The 17,486-nt window shown below is 40.4% G+C and overlaps 1 protein-coding gene across 2 annotated transcripts in view; it reads right to left on the minus strand.

Annotated features, from left to right (window-relative positions):
- The window catches only part of mcm2 (minichromosome maintenance complex component 2), a 37,005-nt gene that overhangs the window by 7,752 nt on the left and 11,767 nt on the right, over nt 1–17,486 (minus strand). For both annotated transcript variants that reach the window (XM_048548164.2, XM_048548163.2), the window contains exons 6-14: nt 16,564–16,783; nt 14,700–14,907; nt 13,374–13,508; nt 12,526–12,717; nt 10,444–10,537; nt 8,898–9,148; nt 6,916–7,042; nt 4,485–4,597; nt 3,124–3,366 (exon numbers count right to left, since the gene is read on the minus strand). In XM_048548164.2, the coding sequence (XP_048404121.1) occupies nt 3,124–3,366; nt 4,485–4,597; nt 6,916–7,042; nt 8,898–9,148; nt 10,444–10,537; nt 12,526–12,717; nt 13,374–13,508; nt 14,700–14,907; nt 16,564–16,783 (1,583 nt within the window). The remainder of the gene's footprint in view (nt 1–3,123; nt 3,367–4,484; nt 4,598–6,915; nt 7,043–8,897; nt 9,149–10,443; nt 10,538–12,525; nt 12,718–13,373; nt 13,509–14,699; nt 14,908–16,563; nt 16,784–17,486) is intronic.

The following is a 17,486-nucleotide window of genomic DNA, read 5'->3' on the forward strand; positions in this document are numbered from 1 at the left end:
TCTTCTCCATCATATTCTGCTGTAATTTTATGCTGTTGTCAACACTGTCTACAATGCTGCCCAATTTTAAGTCATCAGCAAGTTTGTAATTTGACTTTCCATGCCATTATCCAAGTCATTAATGAACACTGTAAGTAAGTGATGCCCCAACACAGATTCCCGTGGGAAACCAATAGTCACATTCTGCCAATTGGAGTACTTATTATTCCAACTGTTTTTTGCCACTCAATTTCCTGTCCACGTTAGTAATTTTGCACGCTTCCGCCTTAGGGAACAGTTTCATGTGTGGCACTTTATCAAAAGCCTTCTGGAATTCCAGACACCTAAGTAATGCTCTGGGGTTCCGGGTCTAAATCCTGACATGGCAGATGGTGAAATTTAAATTCATTAGTATCCGTAATTATGAGTCTACTATCGAATCACTTTCGATTGGTGAAAAATATCCATCTGGTTCACTTGTGTCCTTTATGGAAGGAAACTGCCATCCTTATCTGGTCTGGCCTACACGCCAGTCCAGACCCACCACCAAATGATAACGTGATTGACTTTTTACTGGGCAATTAGAGATAGGAAATAAATGCAGACCCAGCCAGCAATGCCCTTATCCTATAAATAAATAAAAACATTTCCCCATTAATGCTTTACTGATAAACTAAATTTTATTCAGACCCTGGCCCTGCTTTTCTGTTAATTTCTTCGAGTCTTCTAGCAAGTTGTTCTCCTTTTCGGTTGTGAACGCAGAAGCAAAATAATCATTCAGCATGCCTGCCAAGTGCCCACGGTCACTGACAATATCCCCAATCTCAGCCTTCGATGGGCTAATAGGACCCTTAACCAGCTGCTTTCCCTTACATACCTAAAATATCTCTTATGTCTGTTGCAAGTTTCCTTTCCTAATCTTTTCAGCCGCTCTTATTAGCTGCTTTGTAGTCCTTTGTTGGTCTTTCCATTTGTCCCATTCTGTTAGATCTGTACTGCCCTGTGCATTTTCATAAGCCCTGTCTTTTCATTTTACGCTGTCCCTCACCTGCTTAGATGTCCAGGGCATTTCTTTTTGAGAGGTGGGAGCTTTTCCTTCTCATGAGCACAAATTACTTCTGAATAGCATTAAATGTTTGAACACTATCATTGGTTTCACCTATTAGCAGAGCTTCCAGCTAACTGCAGACAGTATCCGCCTCGTGCCAATAAGTCTGCCTTACTTAAATCCAAAATTCTAGTATCCGATCTTTGCTCTTCTATTACAAACTCTACTTGGAACTCAGAATGTGTTATGATCACTACCTGACAAATGCTCTCAAACAACTAGGTCACTAAATAAAATCAGGCTCTTTGCTCATTACGAGATCCAATATTGCTTGTCACATTCAAGACAGACTGCCACAGGAGACTGTCCCGTACACTCCAGAAACAACTATTTTGGCAGGTGCTGGTCTCTCCCAGCCTATATTAAGATTAAAATCCCACATTAAATATGTTTCTACATTTGCTCCATAGTTGCCTAATTTAAATATTTTTAGAATCTAGTTCTTCTGAGCAGGTGACCTAGATATGATGGTTACTGTGGTTTTAATTATAAAGTCATACAGTATAGAAACAGAACCTTTAGTCCAAAGCATCCATGCCAACCAAGTTTTCCAAACTAAACTATTCCCGCTTGCCTACATTTGGCCCATAGCTCTCTAAAACTTTCCTATGCGTGTACCTGTCCAAACGTGTTAAATGTTGAAATGTACCTGCTTCTATCACTTTCTCTGGCAGTTCATCCCACATACGAACCACTGGCTGGAAAAAGAATTTGTCCCATAAGTCTCTTTTAAATCTTTCTCCTCTTACCTTAAAAATATGCCCTCTAGTTTTGAACTCCCTTACCCTAGGCTATTCACCTTATCTATGCCTCTCATCATTTTATAAACTTCTATAAGGTTACCCCCTAACCAGCTCTGCTCCAGCGAAACAAGTCCCAACCTATCCAGCCTTTCCTTACAACTCAAACCTTCCAGTCCCGGCAACATCCTGGTAAATCTTTTGTGAACCTTCCGCAACTTAATAATATCCTTCCTATCAGAGTCACCAGAACTGTACGTAGTATCCCAAAACTGGCCTCACTGATGTCCTCTACAACCTCAACATGACATCTCATTCATGGTTCCTCAGTTCCATCCACAAAAGGATGTCAGTATGTTTTCCCTCCTTACATTCTCCCTCAGCATAGAAATGATTCTGTTTCCACACTGTTGCTTTCTCCAGCCTTCCCGTAAACTTTATAAACTGCTACATTTAGTCTCCAATCCTGACCATCTTGCAGCTATGTCTTCATGATGGCGACAAGATCAGTTTCCAATTTGAAACTGTGCTTGCAGTTCATTTAATTTTTCCCTTAGACAATGCATTTGCATAAGAACTCTACTCTTTCCTTCAGCATCTTTTATTATTTCTCCCTCCTGGCTTACTCATAGAATGAATGCGTGGAAGGAGGCCATTTGGTCCATCAAGTCCACACCACCCCTCTGAAAGGCATCCCACCCAGAACCCCCTTAACCATAATCCTGCATTTCCCCATGGCTAATCCACCTGGCCTGCACATCCCTGGACACCATGAGCAACTTAACATGGCCAGTTCACCTAACCCGTACTTCTTTAAACTGTAGGAGGAAACCCATGCAGACATGGGGAGAATGTGCAGAGACAGTCACCAGAAAGCGGAAAGCTCTCTTTTAAAAGGCGCTGTCATTGGCAATTGAGCCTGCAGTTTCCTAAATGTTGGAATTCCCTCCCCAAAACAGTCTCTCTTTGCTCCTGTGAGGCTAACCACTGAGCCACCGTGTTGCCTTAATGTACTCACACTTTTTAAACAGTCCCACCTCGTCTATTAAACCAGTCCTGCTTGCACATCCTATTCAACTCTAGCCTCTCCCTACATTCTGACGTGCTGTTCTGATGCCCACCCCTCATACTTGAGCTTTCCATTCAACCTTTGATCCAAAGAAAATCCTAACTTATCCAACTTTGATTCATAAAGGAGAAAAAGAAAGCAGTATGCTGACTCTGTTCAAATCGTTATGAGCAACTTTAACACAAGCATGAGCAAGAGACAGTGCAAAAACAATTTAACTTTCTTACCATTGACTCTTTTCGGAGGTCACTGTACATCTTGGCCACCTTGTCCTGGTCCATCTGGTTCAATTTGGGACGGACTTTCTCTTTGGCATAAATGATGTACTTTTTCAGCAGCTCCTGTGGGATGGGATCCACCCCATATGTGTTTGGCAAGTAAGCTTCTTCTGCATCTTCAGTCAAACCGTCTTTGTTGCTTGGGTGGTTTTTGATATGACTGGCCACAACGAAGCGAGCTAGCAATTCATCCTGTACAAGACAGATGGTGAATATTTACAGCTGTCATTCAGTATAGCATTAAAAATTCTCAAAATAATAGGGAATAAAAAGGGATGGCACTGTATCCCAGTATTACAAAGCACTAGGTTACAGAAGACTACTCGTGGAAAATCTACAACATTGCCCATCATCCATTTGAACCATTTCTGTATGTCATAAAGACACAAGAACTATTCACCTGAATCCAACTGTTAGCTCTTGGCTTGTAGCTCTCTGAACAAGAGAACTACAAGTGCATACTTTATATGAAACTTGATGGGGGTTTTTCCCTCATCACCCTTTCGTGTAGTGAAATGATCAATTTCGTTCTTGCCTTTCTACCAACAGCTTAATTTAAAGCCCATAGAATACTGACCCTAATTTCAACTAGGTTCAAGTATAAGAGTAGGCAAGTTTTACTGGAACTGTACAAAGTACTGGTGAGATCACATCTGGAATACTGAGAACAATTCTGGTCCCCTTATTTAAGTAACTATTTCATTCCAACGACGATTGTTCAGAAAAGGTTCATTAGGATGATGCCTGGTATGAAGCAATTGCCTTATGAGTAAAGGCTAAACAGGTTGGGACTCTACTTACTGCAGTTCAGCAGAATGAGGGGTGAGCTCATTAAAACAGAGAGAATTCTTAAGGGAGTTGACAGGGTAAGTGCTGAGAGGATGTTTCCCCTCACAGAACCGAAGGCATAGTCTTAGAATAAAAGGGCACTCATTTAAGGTCGAGATGAGGAGGGAGCACTTTCTTCCCCCAGATGGTTGACTGCCTTTGGAACTCTTTGATATGGGAAAAGGGTAGGAAAGTGGATGTGAGAAATGTCAGAATAGCCACGATGCTACTTAATGGCAGAACAGGATCAAGGGGCCAAACGATCAACTCCTGTTCTTATTTCTTCCAGTTGACTGAAAAGAAACTCAAGTTTCAACAATATATGCCACCACAGTAACCCGAGATGATGATTTTACGTAACACTATTATCTCAGTGAAAGGTACACCCTATTTATTTGGCTCTAAGTGGGTAGCGTAATAGGACATAGCGTAATATATAAACATACTATGTGAATGATGAGGACTGAATTTAAAAATCATACCTGAACAGGGTCAATGGTGTCTCTAACAACACACAGAATGTCAAATCTGGACACGATAGGCTCTGACAGATCCACATTTTCCGCAAAAGTCAAAGAGGGATCATACCGACCACCTGAATGGAACAAGAGATAGTAGGAACTGCAGATGCTGGAGAATCTGAGATAACAAGGTGTACAGCTGGATGAACACAGCAGACCAAGCAGCATCAGAGGAGCAGGACGGCTGACGTTTCGGGCCTAGAACCTTCTTCATTTTCTGAAGAAGGGTCTAGGCCTGAAACGTCAGCCTTCCTGCTCCTCTGATGTTGCTTGGCCTGCTGTGTTCATCCAGATCTACACCTTGTTAAGTTGGAGTGGAATGAGTTAATTTTAAAAAAATTAAAGATAGTTTGTCAGATGATCCTGAACAGTTAATTTGCTATTCATCATTAAGATCATAACGCAAAGGAGAAAAGTAGCCATTCTGCTTTACCATTTAATGGCTGATCCGATAATCCTCAACTTCACTTCCCTGCCTCGTCTTCCCTAACAGATTAAAAATCTCTCTCAGCATGGAATATACTTAATGACTCAGCCGTATCAAATAATCTCATCACACTTCAAAACATGATACAGAACAGTTCAGAACGCTTCTTTCCATTCCATTATCTAGGCTAAAGTACTAAAGCAAGAATGCCAAGTTCTGTATGTCAATGTTCCCACTATTGACTGGATACTTTGAAACCCAGTACGCCTGTTTTATTTCTTCAAGTAAACTATAAAAATACCTCAATAGCATTCAGAAGACAAGTTCATCACACTCATGTCCTGGCCAAGATTTCTTCCCACCTTCAATACTACCTCAAAAATATACGTGGATCATTCAACATGTAGGATTTTGCATTGTAGAGTTAAGAAGACTGTATGAAATTCAAGCCTGCAGTGACTGTTCCTACATGTGATACGGTCCAACAGAAATGCCAAGGCTTTTTGCATATACAATGGCTACAACAAAATTTGCACTGCGCAAGATAAATTTTTACTCTATTTGCAATGGCTAAAATATCTTACACAGAATACAGTGAAATGCAGTCAAAGACCCTGGTCCGGAACATTCAAAAATCAAGTTTTCTCCAGTCTTTTTCTCTGCAAGATACAGTGGACCAGCTGTATATTGTATTTTAATAATTTAATTAATAATTCAGAATTTTGGAACTCATCTGAGAGGCAGTGCAGTGCTGTCTCAGGACTGCACTGAATGTGTCAGCCTAGATCGTGTGAAGTCTGAAGACGGGATTTAAGAAACTTCATCTTCTCATTCAAAAGAGAAGTACTACCCAGTGGGCAATCAAAATTTTAAAAAGCTTGCCTCGTATGAAGTGATTAAATATCATGCCGTGATGTAGTGGTAATGTCACAAGACTAACATTTCAGAACCCCAAGCTAATGCTCTCAGTACTTGGGTTCAAATCCCATCACAGCAGATGAAGAAATTTGAATTCAGTAGAAAAATGCTGGTCTTATAGCAATCATGTAACCACTTTTCTGTTTTTCTTTAGGGAAGAAAATCTGTTGTCCGTACCAGCTCACTCATGCATGACTCCAGACCCACAGCAACATAAGTGACTCTTAATTGTCTTTTGGGAAATGAGGCTGAGGCAACAAATACTGTCTTTGCCAGCGATGCCCACAATGAATTCATATTTAATTCTTCTTGTTATTACAGCCAATAGAATACGTCAGGATGCAAACAGGATTAAACTGCCAACACTACAGACGAAGTGTTGGTTGAATTTCATCAATTAAAGTTGATGCAATATCTATCACTTCAACTGGAAAGGTAGATTTAGCTTCCCTATTTCTGGGGCTAATGGGTACACTATTTCTAGAGGAGATCAGAAGCATTGTTAATTGATTTTGGTGTTTTAAATCAGTTTAAGTCAGTTGTAATTAATTCAAATGAGGGGTCTGTTTATGCTAAATGTTTTCCAAAAACTGGAAAAGTAGAGGCATTTTAGATCAAAAAGATCCTTTCACTTCAACTACCACCATTCTCAAAGACACTTATCACAATAATGGAGTTGCTGACTATATCAGTCATCAATCCTTCAACCCTGGCAAGGTACAATGAAAACCTCAGGCCAACAAAAGCCTTTTCATGTTCAACTGATCTCTGATGTACTAAGCAAGGCACGCAGTTACATTAAAAAGTTTTCAAAATGTTGCATGGACAGTGAAGTACCCAAGGATATCCTGTGGTTGTGAAAGATGCGACAAGGAAAGAAGTTTTTGTGGCGCACGTATGAGAATCTTTTGGCAGGTATCACCCTGATATTCCCCTAATTCTCACTGATCAACAATACATTCTGGTCAGTGCAACCTGAAGCCAGTTTGGGTCCTAGATTCAGTGATACAATTTACTGTTTGGAAGTGTTGACTGATTTATTTTTACCTATGGGATTGGCAGCAGCAATTATCGTGCATCTGGCCTGCAGAGATGTCACAATACCAGCCTTAGAGATAGAGATGCTCTGCTGTTCCATTGCCTCATGGATACTTGTCCTGTCTTGTTCATTCATCTGAAAGTTTCAAAGCAGTGTCAAACATGTTTATCCTTCAATCAACATCGCTAAAATAATTTCTGGTTATTGTATTCGCTGTTTGTGAGAGCTCATTGAAAGTAAACTGGCAGTCATGCTTGCTACATTTTTGTTACCTTACTACATTTCAAAATTACTTAAACGCCAATAAAACACTGGGAAGTTCAGGCATCATGAAAGACACCATACAAATTCAAGTCTATGGTTTAAGCAAATTTTTTAAATTTTCTACAAGAACCTGATTCGAGTCCCAGTCTGGATAATATCATGTGGTTGTTGAAGAACTACAGCTGGCCATAGCAACCCAAATATTTTCTAACTGCCCTGCTACAGGAAAGATGTTATTAAACAGGAAAAGGGTGCTAAAAAGATTTAAGCATGTTACAGAGACTGGAAGGTTTGGGTTCGAAGGGGAGGCTGGATAAGCTAAAACTTTATTCCCCAGAGTGTAGGAGGTTGAGGGGTGACTTGTAGAGGTTTAGAAAATCATCAAGGGCATAGATAAGGTAATAGCAAAGGCCTTTCCCCTAGGACATGGGGGTTCAAAACTAGGGGGCCTTTTTTTAAAAGAGGGGAGGAGAAAGATTTAAAAAGGGACCTGAGGGACAACTTTTTATACAAAGGGTGGTGCACGTATGGAACAAGCTGCCAGAGGAAGTGGTACAGTCGAGTACTATTACAACATTGAAGACACATTTAGACAGGTACATGGACAGGAAAAATTGAGTCATGTGGGTCAACAGGAGGCAAACGGGACTAGTTCAGTTTAGGTAACCTGGTCAGCATGGACGGGTTGAGCAGAAGGGCCTGTTTCCATGCCATGTGATGATGTTCTCTGCAGAAGCGGGTGAAGGGGAGGAAAAGCTATAGTTCCATGTCTCTTGCTAGATTTTCTTTATTCTTTCATGGGATGTGGGTATTGCTAGCAAGATCAGTATTTACTACCCACCCCTAATTTTCCAGAAAGTAGTCAGGAGTCAGTTACATTGCTCAAAGTCTGGAGTTACACATAGGCCAGATGAATAAAGATGGCAGATTCCTTCCCTAGGAGGACAGTGACCAGATGTTTCTCCATACAAAATAAAATGACAATGCAATACTAGCACTGGTGCCATTAAGCAAGCTGTTTTTTAATTACAATGACTGAAATTCCGTCAAGATGGGATTCAAGCCCACAGCCCCAGAACATTCACCTGGGGCTCTAGATGGAAACTTAAAAACTGAAAGAACTGTGGATGCTGTAAATAAGGAACAATAACAAAAGTTACTGGAAAAACTCAGCAGGTCTGGCAGCAACCGTGAAGAAAAATCAGAGTTAGTGTTTCGGGTCCAGTGACCCTTCCTCAGAATCAAACACGTGTCCGTGGTGCTGTGAGGTAGCAGTGCTAACCACTGAGCCAATGTACGGTCCAGTTGAGTCAGCAAAATTGATGTTGGACTTACAGATTAAGATCATGTATTCCTCCCTGATAAGAGTCTGGTGAACCAATTAGCTTTATGCAACAAGCTGGCAGTTTTACTGGCTTGGCCTTTTCATTTCAGATTTGTTTTCAACCAGAATTCAAATTCTCAAATTATGATGGTGTGACTGTTACAGTCCAGTAACAAACATTATACTATGAATTTGGGCAAGTAACAGGTGAAGATCAGATTAAGTTCATGAGTGGATACAACTTTTAATATTAAACAAAAACTCTTGCAAAGTATGATCATTGGGAGCTCAACAGCACACTTGGCAACAAAAACTATCCTCAAGTACAACCCAATCTCTACAAGTAGAAGGGGGAAGGCTGAAAAATGAGAAACTAAAAAATTTAAATGCAATTTTCCTTACCTTGTCAAACTCATCTATTAGACAGACACCTCTATCTGCTAACACTAGAGCACCAGCCTCCAAAGTCCATTCCCTGCTCACTGGGTTCCTCTGCACATAGGCAGTTAGACCAACAGCAGAAGCACCTTGACCAGTGGTGAAAACTGCTCGACTGGAGACCTTCTCAGCATACTTCAGGAACTGTGATTTGGCTGTGCCTGGGTCACCACACAGCAAAACATTTATGTCCCCACGGACCTTATGCTTGCCACCTGAAATGCAAACAATCAGGAAGAGAAATGTTGCTTAAAATCCATAAAAATAAAGTAGCAATTAGGGAAAATTGAAAGCCTTCATAGTGCTAATGAATTAACTTCTATTTGGGGAATCCAATACTAAGGGTTATAAATTTAAGATAGTCCTAAATAATCTCAAAAGAAATTTCAGGGAAACTTCTTTACTCATGGAGTGATTAGAAAATGGAACTTGTACCATAATGTTGAGGCAACAGCAAAGATACATTTAAAGGAAGCTACATGAACATGAGGGTGAAAGGAACAGAACGATTTGCTGATAGGATTAGATGAAACAACCATTTACATTCAAGACAGAGTGCCATGACCCTGATGGGAACAGTGCACTGGAAAATAAGGCCAACTATTCCACAAGTTGTCACAAATGTGAAATATGATCAGTTTAATTACTAAGATAATCAAGGGCTGATTAAGAAAAATCAAGCGAGACAAAGTACTGCAGATATATATAGGCAAAAAATGGAACAAAGTACGTGGAATAGGAATTCAAGCCGAAAAGGGGAAATCAGGTGACTTTCAGCCCTTTTGATTTTTGTGATGGTACCATGTTGTCAAATAAGTCTACTCTCAGTTTGGGAGCCTCTCAGTTGGATCTAAGTGTTGGCTGGAGTCAACAAAGTTTTCTCTTTACAGACCTTTTGGAATGATATTTTTCTACTCACACGGAGTGGGGGCTCTGGCTACTTTTGTAGGCTTTTAGGGATCTGTCCCCACTGTCCTCTCTCCCCTCAGATGTGACAAATAATCACTTGGAACCAATCACTTACAACCAATTTGAAAGCTGTTGCTAGACAGTTATTTTCTTAAATTCAACCCACCCTGGACTAACTAGTCTCAAAAATCTCAAATACAGTTTCTCCCATAAGTCACATTGTCTTAAGAAAATTCTCTACAGCACAACAGTCCAAAGTTCTAGTTGCATTTCAGATGGAATATATAGTTCTGATGATATTTGCACACAAAAATAATGTCACAGGGCTTCAAAGCATTAAAAGGATGAAAGAGCACAGTTAATGATAAAAATTACATACCTTGCAGAAAGGGGTTAAAAGTACAGATTACATAATGGATCAAACGATGGTAGTTAGGTGACATAAAAGTGTGTTTTAGAAGACTGGGGAATTAAGCATAACCTTGAAGTAACATTTTACAGAAAATACTGAAGAGTTTAAAAAAAATACAAAAACCATATGGCTGTTGATAGCATGGCCAGTGCTATCAGGTACAGCTAATTTCTCAATACATTAACTTACCAGGGTTTTTGGGTTCACCTCCAAACAGTGCCAACGCAAGACCCCTTTTTATGTCCTCGTGACCATATATTGAAGGGGCAATGCTAGCAAATATCTAGGAGTAAGGAGAAACAGTTATTGTAATCTACTGGCACAACCATCAAATCAGTTATAGTGGAATCTTTAGACAGTTTAATCCCTCAAGTACAACCAGCATTCTTCTGGTAGTCTCCAGTGGCATTAAAAACACTGCACACTCCATCAATATATGTGGGACAAGAATTCACTTTACAGATACACTGGAAAGAAATACAAAGTCAACCTAAAAATTTCTCCATAAACTTGACAGGAATGAATTACTTCAAAGATATTCCATGAGTACTGCTGCTCGTCCACAAAAATAACAATTTCATGATTATGTTGAACTGTCACAATGTCTTTTTACGCATCATGCAAATGCTGCTGCAGCCCAATTTGGTTAGTTGTTTGACTGAAAAGTTTAATTTTATATGCAGCACAAGGTTTTTGTACATTTCAGATGCTGCTGATATTACAGCAGGAGGGTGGAGCCGGAACTACGTTGCAACTAGCTAATTGGATTCAAAATTGGCTCAATGGTAGGAAGCAGAGGCTGACAGTTGAAGGTTTCTTCTTGGATATGAGGCCTGTGACTAGTGGTGTGCGCAGCGATCAGTGCTTGGGCCTTTTATTATTTACGTAAATGATCCGGATGTGAATGTACAAGGCATGATTAGTAAGTTTGCGATTGATACAAAATTAGGAGGTAGCTTTAATAGTGAAGGAGGTTATCAAAAATTACAAACAGAATCTTTATCAGACGATTGGCAAATGTAATTCAGTTCAGATAAATGAGAAGTGTTGCACTTGGGAAAGTCAAACTAAGGTAGGACTTATACAGTAAACGATAAGGTCCTGAGGAATATTGTGGAACAGAGGGATCCAGGAGTACAAGAGCATAATTCATGGAAAGCAGTGTCACAGGTGCACAGGGTGGTGAAGAAGGCATTTTAGCATCCTGGCGTTCATTGGCCAAGGCACTGAGTATAGGAGTTGGGACATTATATTACACTTGTATAAGTCGTTGGTGAGGCCATATTGTGTACAGTTTTGTTCACCCAACTGGAAAGTGTGCAATGATTTACGCGGATATTCCCAAGACTAGTAGGCCTCAGTTATAGGGAGAAGTTGGCCAGAATAGGATTTTATTCCTTGGAACACAGTAGAATGAGGGGTGACATTACTAAGGTGTATAAAATCATGATGACCATAGAGAGGGTGAATGCATATAGTTTTTTTCCCCCAGGGATGGGAACTGAAAACTTGAGGGCACAAGTTTAAGGTGAGAGAGGAAAGATTTAAGGATGACCTGAAGGACAACTTCTTCATGCAGACAGCGGTGCGCATATGGAATGGCCTGCCAGAGAAGGTAGTTGAGGCAGATACAATAGCAATATTAAAACAAAACATTTGGATAGGTACATGGATGGGAAGGGTTTAGAAGGATACGGATCAAATGCGTGCAACTGAAACTAGCTGAGTGGGCACCATGGTCAACAGGGACTGTTCTGGCCAAAGGGTCTATTTCCATGCTGTATTACTCTATGACTCCTGCTGATGATCATCATGCCTCAGGAGAGGTGGAGGGCAGTCCTTCATGGAAGTTTCAGCCACTGTAGGAATTGAACAGGCCACTGGCAACACACGAACAGAAAGCAGTCATCCAACAATATTTTCTAATATATTATCTCCAAATATACCGAGCACCTGCTTAAGACAGATGCTTTGCTCCTTGAACATGCCCAATTTGGCATAAACAGAACAATTTTTTCCCTGGGTCCCAGGGAAGGATAATTAATACCTCTGATAAGGCACCATGTGTTTTTGACTTTCACTGACCTTGAATGCTGAACCAATACTCCAAAAATATAAACTTACAGAATGCATGTGTATATATATAAACACATACACACAAAGGAAGAGGTTTACTTTGAGCTGTTCTGTTTTCCAACCAAGCACATGAATTAACTTCAATAATTTAATGGAACGATTGTTTCTTAAGCTTCACTGTCTCAAGGTACGCACCCTCTCTCCAATACGTTCATCTTTAGAAAGACCCACGATTGCCTTAATATCTTCATCTGTAAGCTCACCAACTGCTACTTTATTGTCCTTTTTTGTGATGTGATTTGCCATGATCACTGTAGCAAAAACTGGAAATCCATTGGCAGTGTTGAGGGAACCATCATAATTATTATGGTATATGCCAGTAAGTTCCTGCAAGCACACAAATCAATAATCCATTAGGTGGCAGCAAATATAAACTGAAAATTATATTGCTTTATAACCTAAAGTGTATTTGGAGATATTGGTATGGGGAAGAGTTGAGGTAATCAGTGCTGCTCTTTTGAAAAGCTTAGAGGGGGTGACTCCTATTTACCCAATTCCATCCATTTTAAAGAAAGAATTAAAACTTTTATTCTTCCCCCACTACCAACCACACCATCCCCATTAACAAGGAAGGCTTCATTCTCCTGTCTCAAAAAACATACTTCATGCCGAAGACTCCGAGTGGCTAATATATCTGTTGATGCTTTACTGACTTTCAGCACCACGCTGTTGATTATTCTGTACAGTTCTTTCATTCTTGTATATATTCATTCGCAATTAGTAACAACAGTAACAAAGCTTAGATCATTTAAACTACTGACTGTCTAGACAACGTTATTTGGCAGTGAACACGCTAATATCAGGATCTCAGTTTACCTAAAATGGACTTGGAAAACTCTCATATAAAATTCATGCCACAGAGTTGGCAGAAAGCAGAAAATACTTCACACAGTCAGAAAATGTGAAATGCAACTGGGATACAGAGTGGTCTCCCTTTGAATATTGACAGGGGAAAATGCCACACGGATTCAGTTACAACTTACAATTTCATCACCCGGTTTACAGCTGTCCACCAGGTCTGCAAGAAGGATTGCATCTTTTGAGCGTGGTAGCCTTCCGGCCGCAACCTTGCCCGGACTTTCCTGAATGGTGATCCTTTGGTAATTCTGGTACACGGTCTGAAGGGAAAGAATAGATTGATCATTAACAGGATAATGGCACATAATTTCACCATGATCAGTGAACCCACTTTATTAGATTTTGAAAGCAGCAATTATTTATATCATGAGCTACATACATGAGGAACTTTAAGGTTTAAGAGCCAAAGGAACCATTAATTAATTTGCAGAAGTTAAGAGATTGTTTCTCAGACATTGCCAAGATAAGGACGCTGCCAGGGTGGGAGGGTTTGAGCTATAGGAAGAGGTTGAATAGGCTAGGGATATTTTCTCTGGAGTGTCAGAGGCAGAGGGGTGACCTTATACAAATTGATTACATGGCGAGGGGCACAGGCTGGGTGAACATATAGGAAACTATCGGGCATAGGTTTGAGGTGAGGGGAAAAAAATTTAAAAGGGACCTAACAGGCAACATTTTCACTCAGAGGGTAGCGCATCTATGGAATAAGATGCCGGAGGAAGTCGTAGAGGCTGGTACAATTAGAATATGTAAAAGGCATCTGAATGAGTACAGGAATAAGACGGGTTTAGGCAAATACGAGCCAAACGCTGGCAAATGGCACTAGATTAATCTAAGATATCTGGTTAGCATGGGTGAATTGGACTGAAGGGTGCTTTTCCATGCCGCATAGCTCTATGACTCTATTAGCTATTGTGAAACTCATTAAGTCCACCTGGCCTACCCCTCAAAGCAGCCAATTCACTCCCAACCTCCACACTGTGTTTATCTTGCTTTCCCTAAGACTCATGCACACGTGTCACCTCAATTACGTGTTGTGAGCTAAGAGTCCACATTCTCAACAACACATTTAATAGAATTAAACACAAATAGAAAATACTGGAAATACTTAGCAGATCCAGCACATCTGTGGTACAAGAAACAGCAGTTGACATTTCACATTAGTAACCTTTGGCTCAACAGACTGTTTGATGTTAAACAAAGGGTGAAAGCAACATGTTACACGGATAACATTAGATGAAGTATGATGGGGGAAGCTTATTTAAATTCTAAACATACATGGCTTGCTTGGGTATTGTAAAATCAACAATCAACGCAGTTCTCTTCACTTTGAAAGCAAGTAGTGGTACAGCTTCCCATTGTACCACCTTTGCATAGCTACCCAGAGTAAATTACAAGAGGCAATGTATGCAATAGGAGTTTGAGTTTTCCAGAGAACCACATCTACGTACTTCCTCCATGTTGATTTCAAATGGCCCTGCAGACTGACATTCAGGACAAGAGCCTGGCTTCACTTCCTGGTTCTGGGACTGGAAAAATGGACCCAGGATAAAGTTGCACTTGTTACAGTTGTACTTGATCATGCTGAGCTGCGGCAGGACTCCTGTAGAACTGGTAATCACTCCACTTGTCCGGATCAGCTGATTCAAATGAAGTTGCCTGAAATAAAAAGAATAAAGTACATTTTTGAACAGGTTGACTAGGAAATTAGATTAAATTTTAAAAAATGTCAGGGACTCTTGTGGTGGAATGATAATGCCCCTATCTTGGAATCAGGTCTGCATTCCATTATCCCCTCTTTTAGATGGGTGTAATTACATCTGAGCAGGTTCATTAGAAAATATCTACCAAGTGTGGCTTTGAAAGTAGCAGGACAATTTGGCAAGAATGTTCCAAATCAAAATTACAAGACACAGCACAAAAGGATTTATGCTCACCTTTCAAATTATTATTTAGTCCTCAGCTGAAGAGATCATTCTCCCCAGGTTAGAGAAGGTTAATGAAGAGATATAGTCATAGGTTTCCAAGATTATGAAGGCTTTTAATGGTGTAGTTAGGGAGAAACTGTTTCCACTGACAGAACAGACACATATTTATCATAACTGGCAGAACAACTAGCCATGATTAGACACCGTTAATGCAATAAATTACAATCTGGAAATTTGGAAGCAAACGTAGCAGTAACTTTTGAAATAAAAAAAACAAAGTTGCCATCCTTCTGGGCGTGTAGTTTCTTCCTGATGTTGTTCGTGTAGGCATCTTCTGACCTTATACTTAAACAGGCAACAACACACTGCAGCAACACAGAACTATGCCAAGAGGAAGAAGAATGTATTTTCCAGGTTTTCAAGGATAATGGATATCCAAAAAAACTGAGTCAGAAGATGCCTACACGAACAATGTCAGGAAGATACTACATGCCCCGATGCACTCATCACATTACCCTACATCAGGAACACATTGGAACTAACCACAAGACTCCTACGACCCCTGGGCATCAGAGTGGCACACAAGTCCACATCAACTCTACGACAACTGCTCACCTGAACTAAAGGCCCACTTCCCACCACGGACAGGACCAATGTCATCTATAAGATCTCCTGCAGAGACTGTGAGAAACTCTACATCGAACAAACAGGAAGGAAACTAACAAGAAGGGGACATGAACATCAACTGGTTACAAAAAGACACGACCAATACTCACTCATTTCAATCCACATGGATAAGGAGAACCACTAATTCAACTGGGACAACACCAAAATCCTGGGACAAAAGCCATTAATAAACACATAGAACTTGACCCCATATATGTTCCACTACGAAGGAAAACTGAAGTGAGGCAATCCAGCTCAACGGACTCCGGATTTTAAAAACCAGGCGGGATAACACACCAATGCTTCATCAAAGGCTGCACTGATGATGTTACGCAGCACGGTAACGAAACATCTGCGGAACAACAAACCAGGTCGACGAGCCAAACAACCTTAATGTCCACAACCCGAGCTACAAATCTACTCAAAAACTGCGTATAGCACATAATAGATTTGGTGGGGAGAGGTTTAACATTGACATGGGGCAACGTTATACTTGAACTAGAGGAGCTTGATATTGGGAGTCATACTGAAACTTTTGTTTTTGGAACTAATACAGCACATGGGAAGGCCATCTGACTCAAGTGTTTCTGTATCAGTTCTAGGAAAAAGCTGCAAAATTCAGTTTCTAGTGTCACATCAATATGGTATTTTAAACAAGTTCAAAAATGAACTAAACAAGACATTTAAAGAAGAATGGTGCACCTTTACTGGAAAGCAATACCTGAGTGATCGGAGTTCCTCAACAAGAGGCAGGCTGGAAATTCTGACATGAATCTCCTTGGCGATCCGGTCATACTTAGGGTACATGGAGAGGACCACCTCTTTGGCTGCTTCGTCAAATATCTTCAACATTTCTGCTGGTGCCTCAGGCAGAAAATAGGCCAACACATGCTCCCTAGCTGCCAAGTCCTCATAATTAACCACCAGACTCTCTCTGTTTTCTGCAAGTACACAGCCATAATATGATTAGACCTAGAGAATAAAATCGTAGAAGTCCTATCATGCAGAAAGAAGTCATTTGGCCCATTGAGTCTGCAAAGACCCTCAGTAGAACATCCCAGGCACCACTCCACCCCCAGAACACTGCATGGGGATTTTACCCTGGGTAACCTGCATAATCAGTGCATCCCTAAACACGGTGGGGCAATTTATTATAGCATGGCCCATTCACCTAACCTGCATATCTTTGGACTGGGAGAGAAAATCCACGGTAATGGAAAATGTGCGAACTCCACACAACGATACAAAGCTGAAATCAAACTTCTGAGGCAGCAGTGCTAAAGACGGTATAAGCTGAAGATCTATGACACATTGCGATAATCATTTTAGAATGACATTATGTGCTCTGCTCCATAGCATGACATTTTGTCACCATTGAAAACTTGGTTCTATGATGCAATAATGCTGCACAACGTTAAGTTTGAGTTGTATTTCTATATTGTTTGGTATATGAAAGGTACAAATTGTGATAAATTTAAGTACAGTCTGTATTCTACGTGTGATTCTCAGATACTAAAGCAGTCCATGTTCAAATGGACCAAAACCTGATAATATCCAGGTTCAGGCTAATAAATGGTAAGTAACATTCATGCTACACAAGTCTCAGGCGATGGCACAGCCAGTGAGAGATAATCTAAATATACC

The sequence above is a fragment of the Stegostoma tigrinum genome, chromosome 11 (assembly GCF_030684315.1).
Source record: "Stegostoma tigrinum isolate sSteTig4 chromosome 11, sSteTig4.hap1, whole genome shotgun sequence".
Taxonomy (NCBI): domain Eukaryota; kingdom Metazoa; phylum Chordata; class Chondrichthyes; order Orectolobiformes; family Stegostomatidae; genus Stegostoma; species Stegostoma tigrinum.